This window comes from Asterias rubens, chromosome 2, assembly GCF_902459465.1.
Source record: "Asterias rubens chromosome 2, eAstRub1.3, whole genome shotgun sequence".
Taxonomy (NCBI): Eukaryota; Metazoa; Echinodermata; class Asteroidea; order Forcipulatida; family Asteriidae; genus Asterias; species Asterias rubens.
This window is the reverse complement of record NC_047063.1, coordinates 14,736,235-14,754,017: the sequence shown is the minus strand read 5'-3', so window position 1 is coordinate 14,754,017 and position 17,783 is coordinate 14,736,235. Positions and strand designations below refer to the sequence as shown.

The window sequence follows — 17,783 nt, the reverse complement described above, 5'->3', positions numbered from 1 at the left end:
GTAAAGGGAACTAAGCAAACACCAAGCTGGCAACAACCTATCTCTCTCATACAAACATTTGTGTAATGTCTGCGATTGTGAATTGCACAAATCAAGAAATTGTGATTCAGTGGCTAGACGACAATACTTAGTTTAGTCATTGTGAAATCAGCAGTTAGATTTTAAGAATTGAACCTACAACCTTGTGATTGGAAGTCATTCGGTCTAACTGGACCATGGTGACAAACAAGCAATAAAGCCTAAAGACTAACATGTTTAATTCCCAGGGAACTTCCCCCTCCCCCCCCCCCCCCCCCCCAACACCAAAACACTACAAAAACAGGACCACTTAATATGATGTTCATACTTGTATTTTATACAGGTTGGCTATGGTTTTCTTCCTCCATGGTTAGATATTTATAGTGTGTTTAATGAAAACTGGAGTATGGGAATGAATTTATTCTGTCAAATACAAGTGTTGTGTTGCCAATGATGCAAAGTCAACTCAGATGTCTGTCATATTAATTAAGAAGTCGCTGCTGGTATGCCCTTTAAGTTCAATAATGCGCTTTACATGCCCTGGCCCTCTAAGTTCAATAATTACAAATCACCAAACAACCGATGTCCTATAAATGGCTAGATTTGAAAGCCTTTATGCAGGCCTGTAGCCTATGCTTCATTTTTGAAAGGGCAAGGGCACCAAGGCATTTTCTCTTTGGTTAAGGCATAGAGCAAGAACCAGGGGCACCCTATGAGGAAATTGTAAGTATTTACTGGAACATTTTAAGGGCACCAAGGCAATGATCAGGGGCATGTAGGCAATCGCCTTTGTTGCCTCGGTGAAGTATTATAGTCCGGTTTATGACTTTCAAGAAGCAACAATCGTGAACAGATATTGATATAATTTTTGTTAAACATTTTTTTATTTTTAGTTCCTTTTTTTAATACATAAAAATAATTTCCAGAGAAAGCACTTCCAAAAGTGATTTACGTCTTTACACAAATTGCAATACACAAGAAAACATTATAGGAATTGTTCTTGGCTGGTAAACAATGCAATGTTTCTATAACTTTTGGCTTATACAAAATGGTCCCATACCGACACTTGACTCAGTTTATAGCTAGACCCTCCATGCATGACGCCACAATGTTGGAAATAATAGTAAATGGTTCTCATAGGAATATACAACTCATTAAGCGAAAAAATTATTTGACAATTTATTCTAGCACTGTACAGGCTAGGGTTTTGACTTCTTGTTTGCATGAAAACTACCGGGACACGACAACTTTTATAAAGTGTTTATAATGGCAAGTTGTCCTGATGAATTAGGAATCCTTAATCGGTCAACGCCAAAGTGTCTTGCGCTGTGCACAAATCAGTGCCTGGCTTAGAACCGCAATAAAATAGGAGACTTTGGAACGCTAGGTGGCAGCAGACTTACCAGGTAAATGTCTATTGTTTACGTAGTTCTGAGAATGCGCACATTACCAAGAACAATGAATTTTACCTGGTAAGTCTGCTGCCACCAAGCGTCCCGAAAGTCTCCCGTTAGAGAGATTCTTGGATGGTACATTTACGTGGCTGCAGAATTACAACCCAGAGCATGCTAAATTCCATGAAGCCGACAAGCACAAACAAGCAAGCACAGAAATGTTAGGCATTATGGTCCTACATAAATTCAACAGCTTAGCATTTCCAACATGACATTGTACACAAAAATTTTGTGAGATGACCAATGGCGCACACACTCCACACTCATGACTTCTGTAACAGGCCTTGAATTATAATTTTTGAATATTATTCTCATTTCTTAACAAACCTTGGACAACCCGTAATTTCAAATTTTAAATAATATAATATGTGCATTAAAACATTACTAAGCCAGCATGACCAGGAACAGGTACGAGATACACTTAAAAGTGTACAGACAAAATCTGATTATAATCAATGAAGCAGCGTGGACTTTAGTGGACTCAATAAAAATTTACCGAAACAAACTGATGAATTGAGATTTTCTTTTTTTCCCCCTTTATGATCAAATAAATTTTACTCATGACATATTTAACACATGACCACAACATCCACTTATTGAGATATGATCATGTTTTTTTGTTGTACAAACCAGTGACACAAACCACATGATGTGTTTACAATTTACACTAAGGTTTGAACATTAAACGGAAGACTATGAATACGGTGGCTGTGACTTCACATCAATTAGACGCAATAATTTCCTTGATTCTGCACTCATAAAGGCAATCACACACTTTCCAAAACTGTAAAAAGGGTTCCAAGCAAACTCAGTTTGGGTATTTGACTCTTTTTCAAAAGAAAGTAGATTGAGTCTTTCAGAGCTGGATGAGAGATTTGTGACATGGAGATACCCGTTTTCTTTCGTCCAGTGATTGCTGTCTAAATGCAGAACAACCCATCCCAGTGGGCAGTCTGAACTAGCACCCAGTGTGCACCAATGCATTTTTTGTTATACCCAAAATGGCTTTTAACAGTATTAAATCGCATGTTGTCGCAACTCTCTTAACACACAGCTCAGGAGCCCTTATAATGGTGGGAAAATATTTCAAGTCTCTATACCGCACGTTAAATTGTGTCAAATGTCTTATATGATACTCTTTAGGAGCAGAAATTTGAAACATGCCCTAATTGGATATCAACAACAAATCGGTCTGTACATTCCAATAAGGAATTACGTGAACTTCGCACGTGCACAAACAAAAATCACTGCTAACCCTGAAATATGCTTAACATAAGCGCAGAATTCCCTGCGTCCGTAAGCGCAGATTCTTTGCTTAGGGTAAGCAGAGCCATGAAATGTGGCCCTAGAGTGTTTTTGATTCATCGTTTTCATTAGAAGCTCTGCTGATGTATTGCCCTGGCATATCCCTCTTGTCAAAGCATTATTATGAAAAAAAAAAAAAAAATTGGATGTTTCCAACGAGCGTGTGGAATAAAAGACACTTTGGCAATTCATTAATTTGGCCTTGGTAAGAGCTAAATGCCTAAGAGCTTCATTGTTCGTACGTTGTACATCGTAGTGGTAGTCATCTATGAAGGGAGGAAAACTACAGAATGACCTATAAATTAATAAACACTTGCCTTTGAATTGTTCAATATGTGACAATGATTGCATTAATTCAAACCATGATGACAATTCCCGCAACTATTGCTCATTGACTAAACAAAATAAACCTAACCCCATGACTAATTGAGGTTCAGTCAGCATTGTAGATGCCACACACAACCATTAATTGCAAAAATAATTGCTGGAAAACGTATACAAATGTACAAATGGCATTTGAACACATTTCAAAATATTATAAATAGGGTATGTACACTAAAAAGCATCTTATTTTTTGATCTTGTATTCTCTTTGGTAAACATGTAACGTCGTTAGTGTAATCCTAATCATAGAGTGCTGTTGTGTACGACTGTGCATTACATCTGTATATGAAGGGTTTTGAATGAATAACCAACATTTAGTGTGTAGTAGTCCTAAACTTCAAAGATGATGAAAGTGAAGCAATTTCGTTGCATCACAACTGAAAACCATTATGCTGTGGCAGTTTACATCCAAACATAGCTTCATCCTCACTTCAGGTATTAAAAGTACATACACGTACATATCAGGCCTGGAATTTAATCCTTGAGAGGGCAAGGCCATTTTCATTCTGCAAAAGACACTTCCATTGGGAAACTTTGACGGGGGGGGGGGGGGGGGGGGGGGGACCAAGGCCAAGACCAGGGGCAACAAAGGCCATGACCTCCATATAATTACAGGCCTGATCTTAACACGGCTTGAATTTGGTGGAAACATCCACTAGACCACAGGACTTGTACATGTCTGTAGCCCAAAAACCTTTACTGGACCAGAAATCTTCTTTTACAAGAACCTGGTTTAAGTCAACCATGTGCCAACTACATCCAAAACTTTTACTCCATTGGCCCAACTGCGTTCTCCCTAGCAGTGGTCCGCTGGCCAAATGCTGGTTAAATCACCCGAGGACCAGTCCAGATACACTCGAAGTGGTCCACTCGTAGCATCCAATTTAATATTAAAGGCAGTGGACACTATTGGTAATTGTCAAAGACTAGCCTTCACAGTTGGTGTATCTCAACATATGCATAAAATAAGAAACCTGAGAAAATTTGAGCTCAATCGATCGTCGAAGTTGCGAGATAATAATGAAAGAAAAAACACCCTTGTCACACGAAGTTGCGTGCGTTTAGATGGTTGATTTCGAGACCTCACGTTCTAAACTTGAGGTCTTGAAATCAAATTCGTGGAAAATTACTCCTTTCTCAGAAACTATGGCACTTCAGAGTGAGCCGTTTCTCACAATGTTTTATACAATCAACCTCTCCCCATTACTCGTCACCAAGAAAGGTTTTATGCTAATAATTATTTTGAGTAATTACCAATAGTGTCCACTGCCTTTAAGTATGGACAAGTAAAAAATCTAGGGGACAAGCAGGCCTGGAGTCTCATCGTATATGGGCGACTTTTGAAGGGGCACCATCACCAAAACCAAGAGAAACAGAGGCCATGCGATACATGTAATTCCAGGCCAGGACCTGTGGAATGACAAGCTAAATGGACCGTCCTGCTGGATAGTCAATGACTAAAACTAATGCAAACTCTGTCCAATATCCTCCTATCCTATGTCACTTCACAGTCACACCATAGAGCAAGGTCACACCATGGAGGTCACAACCTCAATGGTCACACCATCATGTTTTGGACTTGCATAAGATTGGAATGCCTAACGAAATGCCAAGGATTTGTTATTTGGGCCTACCCTACAGCCCTGAGCTCTTCTGGTCTTTAATGGATAGAGGATAGAGGGAACCTCAAGGAAGCACCAGGGTAATGTTTATTTTAGACTACTATTGAGGCAGAAAAAAGGGAACTTGTTCTGAACCCCCCAAAAAAGTTAGTCTTAATGTTTGTCAACAGTAAATACAAAGTTTTAGTTTGGGCAACTTTATACTCACTTCAAAAAATTGACAGCTAAAACAAAAAATAGCTATATTTTGTTTATAAACTAAAGCACCCAACTGTAATTATACCGATCCTCTCAAAGGTTTTTATCCCCAAAATAACCCAACATTTCACCAAACCAATGTTCAACAATTCCCCTCAAATTGATGAATTCAACTGGGACACATTACATCTACTGTAGAGGTGTAACAAAAAATACATATCACTAAAATTCACTACGTGGACGTTTAGCAGTCTGCCTATATAGGGCAGTTTGTGCATCAAACAGCAACGGTGTCTTGACCCTGTGCCACTGACACACAAAAAAGCTGTCAGCATTACTCAATATACACATCTAATGGTCAACAAAGTTACATGATACAAAAGGTGAAGCCATTTTGTTTTTCTTGCCCACTCTGAATCAAGCAATTACAGGGCTGGCTAGAGCCGTTGGCAGAAGTGACAACATCTAAGAAGGGGGCCTTTCAGCAATCCTATCGTAGTGACTGCCAAAGCTGTCGATTCAAACACAGCCTCACTTAAAGGGTCTATGTACTTTTTGTAGGACAATAAACACAATGTCCACAGATTTACACTAAACTTACACAGTTTGAAGATAATGATAGTAGAAAGCTTCCGTACAAATATTACTTGCTGAGGTGCTGTAGTTTTTGAGAAATGAGTAAAACAATGTCATGAAAATAATTTTCTCATTTTAGCATGTAAAAATGTATTTTCATGACATTGTTTTTTCTCATTTCTCAAAAACTACAGCAACTCAGCAACTAATATTTTAAGGTACGCTTTCTACTATCATTATCTTCAAACGGTGTAAGTGTTAATCTGTGGCCGTTGTGTTCTGTGTTACAAAAAGTACACAAACCCTTTAAACCGAGACTGCAAAAGGAATAGTCTGGTCCCTTTTTATGAGATGAGAATTTGAACTACATTGTGTGTATCACACAGGGTATCAGACAAAGATGGCCACTGAAGGCGTACATGTATGTAGCAGGAGTCTACTCTATCCACCATTCAACACAGCGTAACTGCTACAGTATCATCTGAGGCAGCATTTCCTTAATACATATTATTCACAGTATTAATTTATAAACACAATGGGACCAACAAAGGTGATCATGTCGTCCAACCATCAACCACAACAGTTCCATCCATCGACCCTTTTGGCATTGTAGTTCAGTTTTAAACTGTCTCCGCCTTCTAGTGCTGGTCCCCCAGCGTGCCGAGATTTGAGTTCCCGCGCCAGCAGGGCGAATGTTTGTTCCACATTGGTGGAGTCTTTTGCTGATGTTTCCAAACACTGGATCATACTGTGGTGTTGTGCGATGGCCTGGGCGTCCGAAAAATCCACCTGTCTCAACTCCTCCAGATCCTTCTTGTTCCCTGGAAAAAAGGGTTGATAAGAAATATTTGAGTTACAACCCCAAAAATATAAAGTTTTGTGTTTTGTGAAAAGCTTCCAGGTTATTTAAAATTTCTGTCACTACTCCGGAATTGCAAAGGTCGTGGGTTCAAATCCTACCTGAGTAATATGCCTGTGATTTTTGGTCACATAGCTCCGGAAAGTATTGAGTATACAATGCTAACACAGAAAAACCCAAAATAGTTAATATTGTGTCATAAAGTTGACATTTTAGTAGTCTGGTGCAGGGGATTCAGTCTCTGGTGTGTCAGATCAGCAGAGTGGGCCTTTGAGTCCCAGTCTTGACACATGTGCCTACGGGCTATACACTAAAACCATTATTGCTTCATCCTTCGGATGTGAGGTTAAGCTGCATGACCAAATGTGTTGTAGGATGCATGTAATTGTATCATTCAAGGGGGTCTGCTCCGGTTTTTCTGGCTTGGTTGTTAACTCTTACAAGATCCTCTAAAAATTGATACCAAAGTTAAACAACATGGCAGACGCCCTTGGACATAAACCCTTGTATAAAAACTTATTATTGTTCTTTGAGAGTTAGTTTGTGTAGTCAAGTTTGTACAATCAAATTTATTTAATAATTAGTGGCGCTTTGGCCTTAATTTGCACATGTCACCCTACAATTAGCATGTATCAACCCAATTCGCCAGCTTGTGCATGGGGTAAACCCTGCAGGCGTCTGGTTAGTGTTCTCTTTTGCAAATTAACAATTAAAATTGATAAGGCGCTCATAAATCACGATCATAGTGCACATGGAAGCAAGATGAAATACGCTAACAAAATCCCTAATGAGAGTATGAAGATTATTCCAAATAATTGGCCCAGCTACACTGAAAGCCTTTTGAACTACAACGTTGTTTGCTCGGGGAACATTCAAGCGAGTGATGTCAAAAGTGGACCGAAGACTAACCAAGGCATTGGTCTTACCCATGCACAAAAAATAAGTTACCTATTAAAACTTGTGCTACTGCATTTCCAGCATACTTCTGCACATCTTCAATCCACCGTGGTACATTATTGAACGTTTCCTTCTTTGTGATGTCGTACGCGATGATGACACCATTTGCACTCCGGTAATAGCTTTGGGTGATAGTTCGGAAACGCTCCTGACCAGCTGTGTCCCAAACTTGAAGCTATGAAAAGATAGAAGGTAGCAAATCCAAATTATACACAGAATTATTTTCAATATTATCCACTGGGTGGTTTTGAATGACGTGTGGTGTGTTTTGGTGGTCGTAAGTAATAAATGTTTCAGTCATTGACCAGTGATTAACCATTGGCCATTTCAACTGAAACAGTTATTGGTGAAATACTACTATTGATTACTATTGCCAAAACGCATCACATAAACTTATGAAATCCTGTAATAAGGTGGTGAATGTACCTAGGCCTACACACATTATACAGTTAGTTCTTTGTGCCATAAACCTCCATATTTCCTGCCCTTGAGTACAACCTCTTTCCCAGTGGTAGTGCAACCGAATACCACTCTATAGAAAGGCAAGATTGTGACACTCACTAGTGACAACAAGGTTGTTTTATAGAGTTGCTGAAAGCTTTGTAAAATGAACATCAATCAATATGTATTTATTTCTAAAGCATTTGTTTAATAATTCTACTAGGCCTATTCTTCTGATTACTGCCTTTCCAGACTATTTGTCAACAACTGTCATACTATTACTCTAATACTTGTATTTCATCTTGTTCAAATAATTCTACAGCACTATGGTCTGAAGACTATCTGATGATAACTGAATCAAGGTTGAATTTTTAACATGATTTATGTGGCTGTCAGTAAATGATCTACATGTATTTGAGTTACAGGACTGACCGGGCGTACCCTCATGGAGGCAACGAAGGTGATTACCTCCATGGCATTGCCTTGGTGCACTTGAAATGCTCTAGCCTCAACGTCTGACGTCATTCTTCGAGGCTTGTGAATAACGCCAGAGACCGGCAAAAAAACGGCGTGTGGTTTGACCTTTGACCTCTCATAGAGATACACACAAATTCTACGCCAACATTACCAAGCAAGTACATGTACCATATCCACCATGCATGTACTGTATGCATACTACCACACACGTGGACACACACGTGCGGACGACCGAAAGTAAGCTTTCCATATCTGTGTTTTGATTGGCCAACCGAGGTGAGTCAGACCAATCAAAACAAACCCAGCTACGGTAGCTTGCAGTCACTGCATTTATCCAATGGTATCATTATACCCAATGGAATCACTGGATCTGAATAGCTGGTACATGTCTTTATCCTAGCGGATAAAGACAGGGGCCCAGTCTAGAAATGCTCTGGCCCAGTAGAAATTTTATAATTTTTGTAGAGGGTGCCATTTACACTAGGAGAACATGCCTGTGGGTGCCCTTGCTCTTTCATAAACCAAGCACACAGGAGTTACTTTCTACTGCCTTATATTTTAAGATTATCACATAATATACTTATCACTTTAGAACATCATCAACCACAAGAGCATAGTTTTCATTTTGTATATTACAGGCTTAATACTAAGCCTAGTAATCTGTTAATAACTAAATGAATAAAATAATAATAGTACAAAGCAATGATATGGCGCTCTACAAAGAACACCACACCTCACCCCATTGCACATAATCAACAACATAATTCAATACAAAGAAATGAAGAATAATGCATTAAAAACAAACAAAATCAATAAGCTGGGAAACAGGTGAGGTTTGTCACGCAGCTTCACTGATAGCACACGGCAGCTTGTTCCAATATTTAGGGGCAACAACAAAGAATGAACTATCCCCAGCCTTTCTATGGAAGTTTGAAGCGCAGAACAATCAGCCAGGTGACATCACTATCAGAAGAGGAGCCAAGCGCCCTGTTACCTTTAGGCCCATCTGTCTTACATAAAGCAAGATTGTCAGAAATGTAAACATGGAGCTTTATTCATAGTTTACTCGGAGCAGTTATTGTCAGAATAAATACAATGTAGGTCCTGAAATAGAACTAAACCATGTTCACTATGTTCAGGCTCGATCGATGCATTACTGAGGCATTAGATGTATCCAAGCTGATGGGGCCTCGTCAGTCGTTGCCAGCCTTTGGTGCTTACAATCCCATGTGTCTCAAACTTAGGTTCATTCTGCTATAATCTCCATGAACCTCATTTAAGCCATTTATTAAAGTACAACATCCTGTTCAAAACTCTTTGCCCTTCACGTTTACAAGTATGCAGTTTATTTTTTTAAATCAGATCTCGCCCAATGTAAGCTCTATTTTGTCACTAGTGTTCTTGGTTTCACAGTGAGCTCGGCATGTGATGTGGGTCTCAGTGAATTCACTCCACAAAAAAAAAAAAAAAAAAATGGCTGCGTACATGTACCATTTTCCTTGTCATTCAGAATCCTTAAATTTCGGTAACAAAATGGCTGCTTCCGAGCCATCAGTGAATGGTAGTAGGCTGCGTGCAATGCTGGTACATGATAACCAATTGCAGCCTACCTTTTATTTCATCCATGTATAAAAACATGAAATCGCGGCAAATATAGCATGAAGCACTCCCACCTGCTGTTGACCCTACAACCCTATCAAAATTAAATATTGATACGATTATACAAGCAAATAACAGTAGTAGTTTATCCTTTATTTGTGAATTTTCTGTTTCTTGTGGCAGGATACAGACATTTTTCCCTATTTTCTTACTTAAAAAAAAAGCAAATAATGTTTTTATCCTGCCACCAGTACTTGTTCATTTGAAATGGAATAAATTAGTACTAAATTAGTTTTTTACACAATTGAGATATCCCCTTTGTTATGTTAAAACTACAAATGATTGAAAACATGGTGGCAGGATATATATGGAAATTTGGAAAAGTTTCCGTATGGCGCCACCACTTTTTCATTCGATATGAAATAATATAGTATCTAATTTACCTCAATGATATATCCCTTTTTGTAAAAATGAGTGAACAAGTGGTGATCCATACGGAAAGTTATCCGGAAATTTTTCCGAAAATAGAGTTAGCCAGCAACCAGCAAACAAAAGGACCCAAACTAAACATAAATTAATGTCCTTTTGCTGGTTGCTGGCTTATTCTATATAATGATTAATGGCAATAAAAAATATGGTATGAATAAATGCAAAGTATAGTCAATGTCCCTGTAGGTTAATACAGTACCAGTGTCTTTCTCTCTGTCTGTATGTAGCATAGGAAGGTAGTTAGTTGTGGGTTTAATTTATAATTCATAAATAATTAATATATTTTTTTATAAACAAACCTTAAATTTGTAATAAATACACACAAGCAAAAATAACAAAGAATTTAAGAAAGGAGTTCCCTACTAATGCTTCGAATGCAAGAACAAAGTAAAACTCAGACTTGATTATCGATGATGATTCACATGCTGATAATGACATCTTATCGGTTCACCTACCTTAACTTTCTTGCCGTCAACGATTAGTGATTTCATTGTGAAATCCACTCCGATTGTGCTATGTTGTTTCTCCAGAAAAGTTCCAGATTTAAATCGCTGCACAACACAAGTTTTACCTACTCCGGCATCGCCGATTAACACAATTTTAAACAGATAATCAAAAGAGTCATCAGACTCCATATGGTATGGATACGACATCCTTCCCTGCTTCAGTTTGTGCAAAAGATAAAATTACTCTCAGTTAAACATTTTTTGATGAATCAGTGAAAATCGGCAGGTTTATGATGAGCGACACAGCACAGCAGCCAAGCAGTTCACGTTTTTGTAGATGGAGTTGATGACATCATCATCGTGCTCGTCATCGTTTTTGTTCATTTCTGTTTTATATTTAACCCTATCACAGCAGAATCTACATGTATACAATTTTGCAACGGCCCACACGTACCTAGGAATACAACTTTTTTATAATTGGCTGGTTGACAGATTATGCATTGTTTAATCCTTGCAATGAGCCGGATACCACGTTAAGTTATAAACCGGAAAAGGGAGTCAGAAAGGCTAAACTTGCTGAAGTCGCTGCTGCGGCGATTAAAAAAAGTCGACCTGAGAACTGAGGTTTTTAACAGTAACTGTCAGCAATTTTAAAGAAAAATACAAGCGAAAAGTCGCATTAAGGATCAAATTTAATAAATAAATAAATTTATGTGGTTAAACAAGAAGGAATTAACTTAATAAAGCAAAGAATAAACACAATAGTATTAAATAGTTTGTATCACCCTTCTGTGTCAAAGGTGAATGGGGTCAAATATTAACTTCCGGCGTGTGTTCGCAAAATTTGAAGGCTTTCTGTGCATGGCATTTTGCATTGCAAAAAGGACAGAGATAATAATAAGAGTTTGTGGTAAGTATCAAATGATAATTTAAGTAATTTCGGTGTTCATATACCGCTTTTGTACTAAACACAGGTTTTGAAGGATTTTGAATTTGTTTTTGTTTACAAAAAACTTGTCAAAAATAAATGGTCCAGTCTCCGGACAAAATTGCATTGACTTGCATTGCATTGCATTTGCAATGCATTGGTGAATGGTCAAACATTTATTTTTTAATTGAAATTTAATTTGTTTCTCTCATGGTACGCAGTTAAATGGTTTTATATTTACATTACATTCAATTACAAAGCTGATGTAAAACCTTGTTTTGTTTACATTTTGTTGATACCTTTTGCAGCTGAGAGATTGCAGCTTCGTTGGGGTTTAGTTAAAACATTGAGGCCTCCATGGTGAAAACCATGGGGGGGGGGGGCGGGGTAGGAATCTCCAGGGTCCATGTTATGTTAGAACTTTACAAGATTATTTAGTACATCGTCTATCATGGCACTTAGTGTAATTTTAGAAACATATTTTGATGTTACCACTTGTTTCTTTGTTATCCTTTCAGATACAGAAATAAAAACACCATGTTTCAGACAAGATCGGAATATGACAGGTAAAGTGGTGAACTGCTTTAGCATGTTTGGTGTTGTGTACGGACGGCGTTAGTTGCGATAAAGTAACCCTCCTCCCGCCGTCGGGACGGCGTGGGGTTTCATTTCTACTTTCTGTCACTGCTCTCTGAGCCACCTTACTTCAGCATGTTCAGCTTGTCCCCTGCAACAATGTGTTTAGTTATTAAACATGTTAAATTAATTCCAACCTCATTAAAAAATTCCATTCAACAATACCTTTTGCACAAACAACAACTTTGAACACAGCATGCTATTCGTTTAAAATCGTATGTGAAAGAATTACATAGTCAATTGATGAAATTCTCTGTCTTGTTGGATACTCGTCTGTTTTCATGCAATGGGTAAGACTAAATATTGATACCATTTGAGACCAGCAACTTTGACATAAGAACATGCTCATAAGCTATTTTGAGGTATGGCAGACGTGATAGGCGTGTACTTGGTTTGGGTGTATACCCACAAAATTACCCAAACCAGTGTTGTAGCATTGTGTCCGCCATATCTAAAAAAGGCTTATTCATGAAATTTTGCTGAACCATGGCTATTATTTATTTGAATGTTTTTTTTTATTGTAGGGGTGTGAACACATTTTCACCAGAGGGAAGACTGTTTCAAGTCGAGTATGCCATTGAAGCTATCAAGGTATGAAACGTCCTCTCCATTCTTTTACCCTCCTGACTCTGTACTAGGTTCGAAATTAGCAGTCGCCCGGTTGCCAAATGACTCTGTATTACATTGTCCAGCGAGTTTAATAACTTTCCAGAACCATTCAACCTGAACAGATTGTGCATGGTGAACCCTCCACTTTCATATGAACAAAACCATTTTTTAAAGTGTTACCATTATACTGAAGTTGATCGGAGCATACTGATTGAAACGTGGAGTTTTTAAACCACTCACTGGTTCTTCTCCGAACCAACACAGCTCATAACTAGATTTATAACATGGTGTCTCTGCAAACCTTACTTGATTGTATCTTCACCAAGCAAAGTTTCCAATCCTACTTACCATTAAACTATTAATAGTCAAAACAGTGTACAATAGTTTAGAAACACAGATTGGAGAAAATGCAAATAAAGCACAATGGAAACTGCAATCAAAATAATTGTTAATTCCGAAAATTATGTTTCCTTATACAGCTGGGCTCTACAGCAATTGGTATTCAGACATCCGAAGGCTGCGTCCTGGCTGTGGAGAAGCGAGTTACATCCCCCCTCATGGAGGTGTCTAGCATTGAGAAGATCGTTGAAGTAGACAGTCACATTGGGTGTGCTATGAGCGGACTGATCGCAGATTCCAGGACGATGATCGACAGGGCCAGAGTAGAAGCACAGGTAATAGATAAGCCTTAAATGCTAGGATTTTTTGCCCCAAACATTAAAGAATATACTTTTTCGAGTGAATGGTATTTCAAAGAGTATCACCCGCTCTAACGAAAAAAAGTTTAACTTTTACTTTTAATGGTCAAAAATTTAAATTGTTTCTTATAAACCACATAAGAATTGGTCACGTGATATATTGTCGGGATCCTGACAAAAACTAATTTTGAGCACTTTATTTCACTGCTACTAATAATTGGCAGACTTTTTCGAGCAATGGCTCAAATGAAAGCTTGTAACTTTCTCGACCCCCATCAAAATACCTATTGAATTTTAAATCAAAATTTTCGGGTCAAATCACCCAAAATCTGACATAGCATCTTTAAGGAACATCTCCTGAATTAATTACACCGGATATCTGATTTAAGCCTACATCAATCCCCTTCCAAAAGCGCCTTTGACTTCGCATTCATTTTAACATGGAGATTTGCAGTCAAATCCTACATACATGTTTACAAGCAACATTACATACAAACATAATGCACGCTGCATGACAACTGAAAGTGCAGCCCCTGACCAATCAAAACACAGATATGGAAAGCTTACATCACTGCACGCTTATATTTGCTCCGGATTATATCTCAAAAAAACGTGATTTTTACATGTTACGTTTGATTGTATTTATCTACATTTATAAAGGATTAAAACAATTGAACGGTTACAAAAATCAGAGGTGTATACTTTGCCGTTCAAGTTTGTTATTTTTTTCTCCCCATTTATCAGAGCCATTGGTTTACCTATAACGAGAAGATGTCTGTGGAGGCAGTAACACAAGCCGTGTCTAATCTAGCTATGCAGTTTGGAGATGATGATGCTGACAGTGGAGCAATGGTAAATCATTAACTCTAAATTCCTGTGCATTTGGCTAAAGATCCTCCTATATCTTCTAACAATCCCAACAAATTGAGATAAATTGATGTTAAATTTGGATACTATTTGGTTTAACCCTTACACAGATGTGTGTAAAGTGCTGTAAAACTCATTACTTTCCCGAGTTATGTGAACAAATAATCCACAGGCATATTTGAATCCATGAATAAATATATATTGAATCCATGACCTTTTCCATTCTAGAGCAGATACTTATTACTAGACCACTGACGTCACCCGATAGCTAAAGGCAGTTCAAACTCTATAGTTTAGCAGTGGGTACTGCAAGGATTGTTAAACCAGTTCTTAGGAATGCCAATTTGTTATTTGGGCCTTCTTTGTTGGACAATTGTCTGGATAGGATTTTAGAGGATTTGATCCCGTTATGGTCAAGCAAAATTAAAAAACTACTGGAATACCCCCAGAGTCGGCAGCAAACCATTGTTTATGAACCCTGCAGTTCAGTTATGGCAGAAAGGGATTTAGATACTACTGATCTTATTTACACACAATTTATGCAAACTTGACTTATCCCAGGCCAAAGATGCTTAGACACAAAAAGTTGTGAAGTATAAATAAAGATTGCTCACTAAAAAACAATAACATGGTTACAAATGTGTTATCACAAATTTATTAGTATGCAGAGAAATTTGTGCATTGTCAAAAAATTAGTTAAGCAATGTTTTCTGTTAATTCCCTTTATAAAAAAGGCTATGTAAGTCTTCTGACACCAATGTCACCAAACCTGCCCTTTGTTGCTGGTACTCTGAGAGAAATGTATGTATTGAATATATGTATTTGGTTGTTCCCAACAGAGTCGACCATTTGGTGTTGCTTTGCTGTTTGCTGGTTGTGACGAGAAAGGGCCAAGATTGTAAGTAAATGCTTATATTTTTATACGCTAGTGTAATAATAATAACAGAGCACCTTTAATCAGAGAATGCAAAGCTCTGGAAAAAGAAAATGATTAGAAAAGCCAGAAAGATTGGGGGGGGGGGGCAGACTGGATAAACTCGGATTACATACGGCAAGAGAATAGATGGTTATTGAGAACCTTTTTGAAAGCAGTGAGACCAGTTGAGTTCCTTAAATGAGAGGAAAAAGCTCGGTCACCAGCTTAGAAATGAGATCTTGGAAACTCAAGACATTCACCTACAGATGGACAGAGACAGTTTGAGGATGCCTTCCCTTCTGTTATGAATAGAGGAATAAGCTCTAAATAATATTAAACTTGCGGATACAACCATGTAATAATTCTCTTTTGAGGGAGTGTTGGCTCTGAAAAGAGATTGTTTGGTTTCAACATTCCAAACAGTATTCTCTGCTCGTCTCCAGAAGAGAAAAAAAAATCAATTTGGCTTCTTGTGTACTGAATATTGTTGTCTGTATGATCCTTCTGTAGATTTCACATGGATCCATCAGGAACCTTCATCCAATACGAGGCTAAGGCTATAGGGTCAGGATCAGAAGGGGCGCAGTCACAACTGCAAGAGGTCTATCATAAGGTAATGAAACACGACGTCCCTTACAGATGTTTCCAAATCCATCCGCGTATTTCAGCATTTTGTACCTCAACACCCAAATGTCTTGACTGTGATGATATTTGTTTGTCTGGCCTGATGTAGACAAGCATGTGATTTCTCAAAAGTATTTCAGGTTTTTTTCAAAATCTCTTTGAACCTTCAAATTTGTTTGGGAGTAAAGCAGTTACCAATGGGAGACTAGCCTTTAATGTTGTATAAACCTGTAGTTCTATTTCTAGTGAACAGAGACCATAAACCTCCTGAATTGTAACATCTGAAAGGTTCTGGGTTTAGAATAAGAGGGAGGCCAGGCAAACAATTTTTCCAGACGTTTTCACATCTCATCCATGAAAGAATTGTGACTTTGTATGGGCAGATCATAAATCAAATGGACAATGTATGTTTGATATGTTTTTAAATAAACTTGTCAAACCAGGAAAAGATTCCATGTACTTTTTTCAACATGACTAATACAAATATTTAATTGATTGAAATGATTGTATTGACACAGTTCGAGAGTAATCATGCGTTCTTGTTATTCTTGCTCTGCAGTCCATGACACTGAAGGAAGCCTCCAAGGAGGCCCTTGTCATACTCAAGCAAGTCATGGAAGAAAAACTGAGCTCGACTAATGTAGAGGTAAGGATACACATTGAGAGACAATAATATACAGTAAAGAATGGGTGTGGTTAACACCATTTTTACTGTAACAGAAAATCACAATCATGCTGTACATGTACATGTACATACGTGTACATTCAAAGAAAATACCCAGCAAGAAACTTGAAATGTTTTGTGCCCCGTTTGTGTTGTCTGAGATTATGCAAAAATGTCTTCATTATAAATGCAAAACTCTTATGCTCCGCTAAAAATTAAAAACTTGTATTTATTGTTTTTAACAATCGACTTTTTTTTTTTTGATATTTTCACAGATGGCCAACATAACGAGAGAGAACTATTTTGTCATGTTCACCAAGGAAGAGATTGAAGCCATTGTTGCAGAGATGTAGATAGGTCCAGATTGTTTGTTAAAGTTAAATCTTCTTTTGTTATTATTTGATGTCAAACCATGTCCCCTTAAAGAAAAGTTTGTAAGTGGTTAACTATAAGTGGTCCACACAGTCACCCCATCTACTAGTCCACTGCCACTTTGTGAGGAACATTACAGAGTTGATTTTGCTAACAAACCAGACTCTGGCAAAGTAAGCACTTTACGTAATCCATATGCACCAACTGATAAGTGATCGATCAGCTATCTGGGTCATGCAAAAATAGCGAAGAATCAATTACACATTTTGCATGACGTCTTAAAAAAAAATTTAAAAAAAGGGAATTTAGTTTTATTTATTTCTCATCAAAGAAATAAGACATTTCAGACAGAAATATTTAAAGGGATGTTCTCTACTATTATCATCATTTTATGTAAATCTGTGGTATTAGAAAGAAAAAGAATTCTTACATTGTGTGCATCCATTATCACTGGGTCACCTTGAGACTTTGCTGGTTGTTGTGTTGAGGTGAAACTCTCATTTTGACATTGTAGGTTAAGATCTGGGCCTATACATTTGTATTTGAGCTGCTTTTAGCTAAAAGCTCAATAAAATTGTGTAAAGCAGAAAACAGTTACAAGTCCAAATCATATGCTTAGAGCTTATCATATGGGAGCGGTCTTGC

The 17,783-nt window shown here is 37.8% G+C and overlaps 2 protein-coding genes across 2 annotated transcripts; one reads left to right on the top strand and one right to left on the bottom strand.

Annotated features, from left to right (window-relative positions):
• Window positions 1-5,757: 5,757 nt before the first annotated feature.
• On the bottom strand, window positions 5,758-11,152 carry LOC117306892 (ras-related protein Rab-43-like). Its single transcript, XM_033791455.1, has 3 exons — window positions 10,834-11,152; window positions 7,364-7,547; window positions 5,758-6,377 (listed from the first exon to the last, which is right to left on the bottom strand). Exons 1-3 carry the CDS (start codon window positions 11,029-11,031, stop codon window positions 6,127-6,129), a joined length of 633 nt encoding a protein of 210 aa, XP_033647346.1. The 5' UTR covers window positions 11,032-11,152; the 3' UTR covers window positions 5,758-6,126.
• Window positions 11,153-11,639: 487 nt separating this feature from the next.
• Window positions 11,640-17,472, top strand: LOC117307282 (proteasome subunit alpha type-5-like). The gene is made up of 9 exons (XM_033791996.1): window positions 11,640-11,734; window positions 12,271-12,318; window positions 12,913-12,979; window positions 13,477-13,671; window positions 14,440-14,547; window positions 15,402-15,460; window positions 15,989-16,091; window positions 16,662-16,748; window positions 17,042-17,472. The coding sequence occupies exons 2-9, from the start codon at window positions 12,290-12,292 to the stop codon at window positions 17,117-17,119; spliced, it is 726 nt and encodes a 241-aa protein (XP_033647887.1). The 5' UTR covers window positions 11,640-11,734; window positions 12,271-12,289; the 3' UTR covers window positions 17,120-17,472.
• The last annotated feature ends 311 nt before the right edge of the window (window positions 17,473-17,783 follow it).

What these genes read in the sequence shown, in the direction of transcription:
- LOC117307282 (XM_033791996.1), top strand. Translation starts at nt 12,290, where the DNA reads ATGTTTCAGACAAGATCGGAATATGACAG. An exon ending in ATGCCATTGAAGCTATCAAG is followed by an intron (nt 12,980 to 13,476) that starts GTATGAAACGTC and finishes TTCCTTATACAG; the next exon opens with CTGGGCTCTACAGCAATTGG. An exon ending in GGGCCAGAGTAGAAGCACAG is followed by an intron (nt 13,672 to 14,439) that starts GTAATAGATAAG and finishes CCCATTTATCAG; the next exon opens with AGCCATTGGTTTACCTATAA.
- LOC117306892 (XM_033791455.1), bottom strand. Translation starts at nt 11,031, where the DNA reads ATGTCGTATCCATACCATATGGAGTCTGATGACTCTTTTGATTATCTG. An exon ending in TTGACGGCAAGAAAGTTAAG is followed by an intron (nt 7,548 to 10,833) that starts GTAGGTGAACCG and finishes ATCTTTTCATAG; the next exon opens with CTTCAAGTTTGGGACACAGC. An exon ending in AGTAGCACAAGTTTTAATAG is followed by an intron (nt 6,378 to 7,363) that starts GTAACTTATTTT and finishes CCTTTTTTCCAG; the next exon opens with GGAACAAGAAGGATCTGGAG.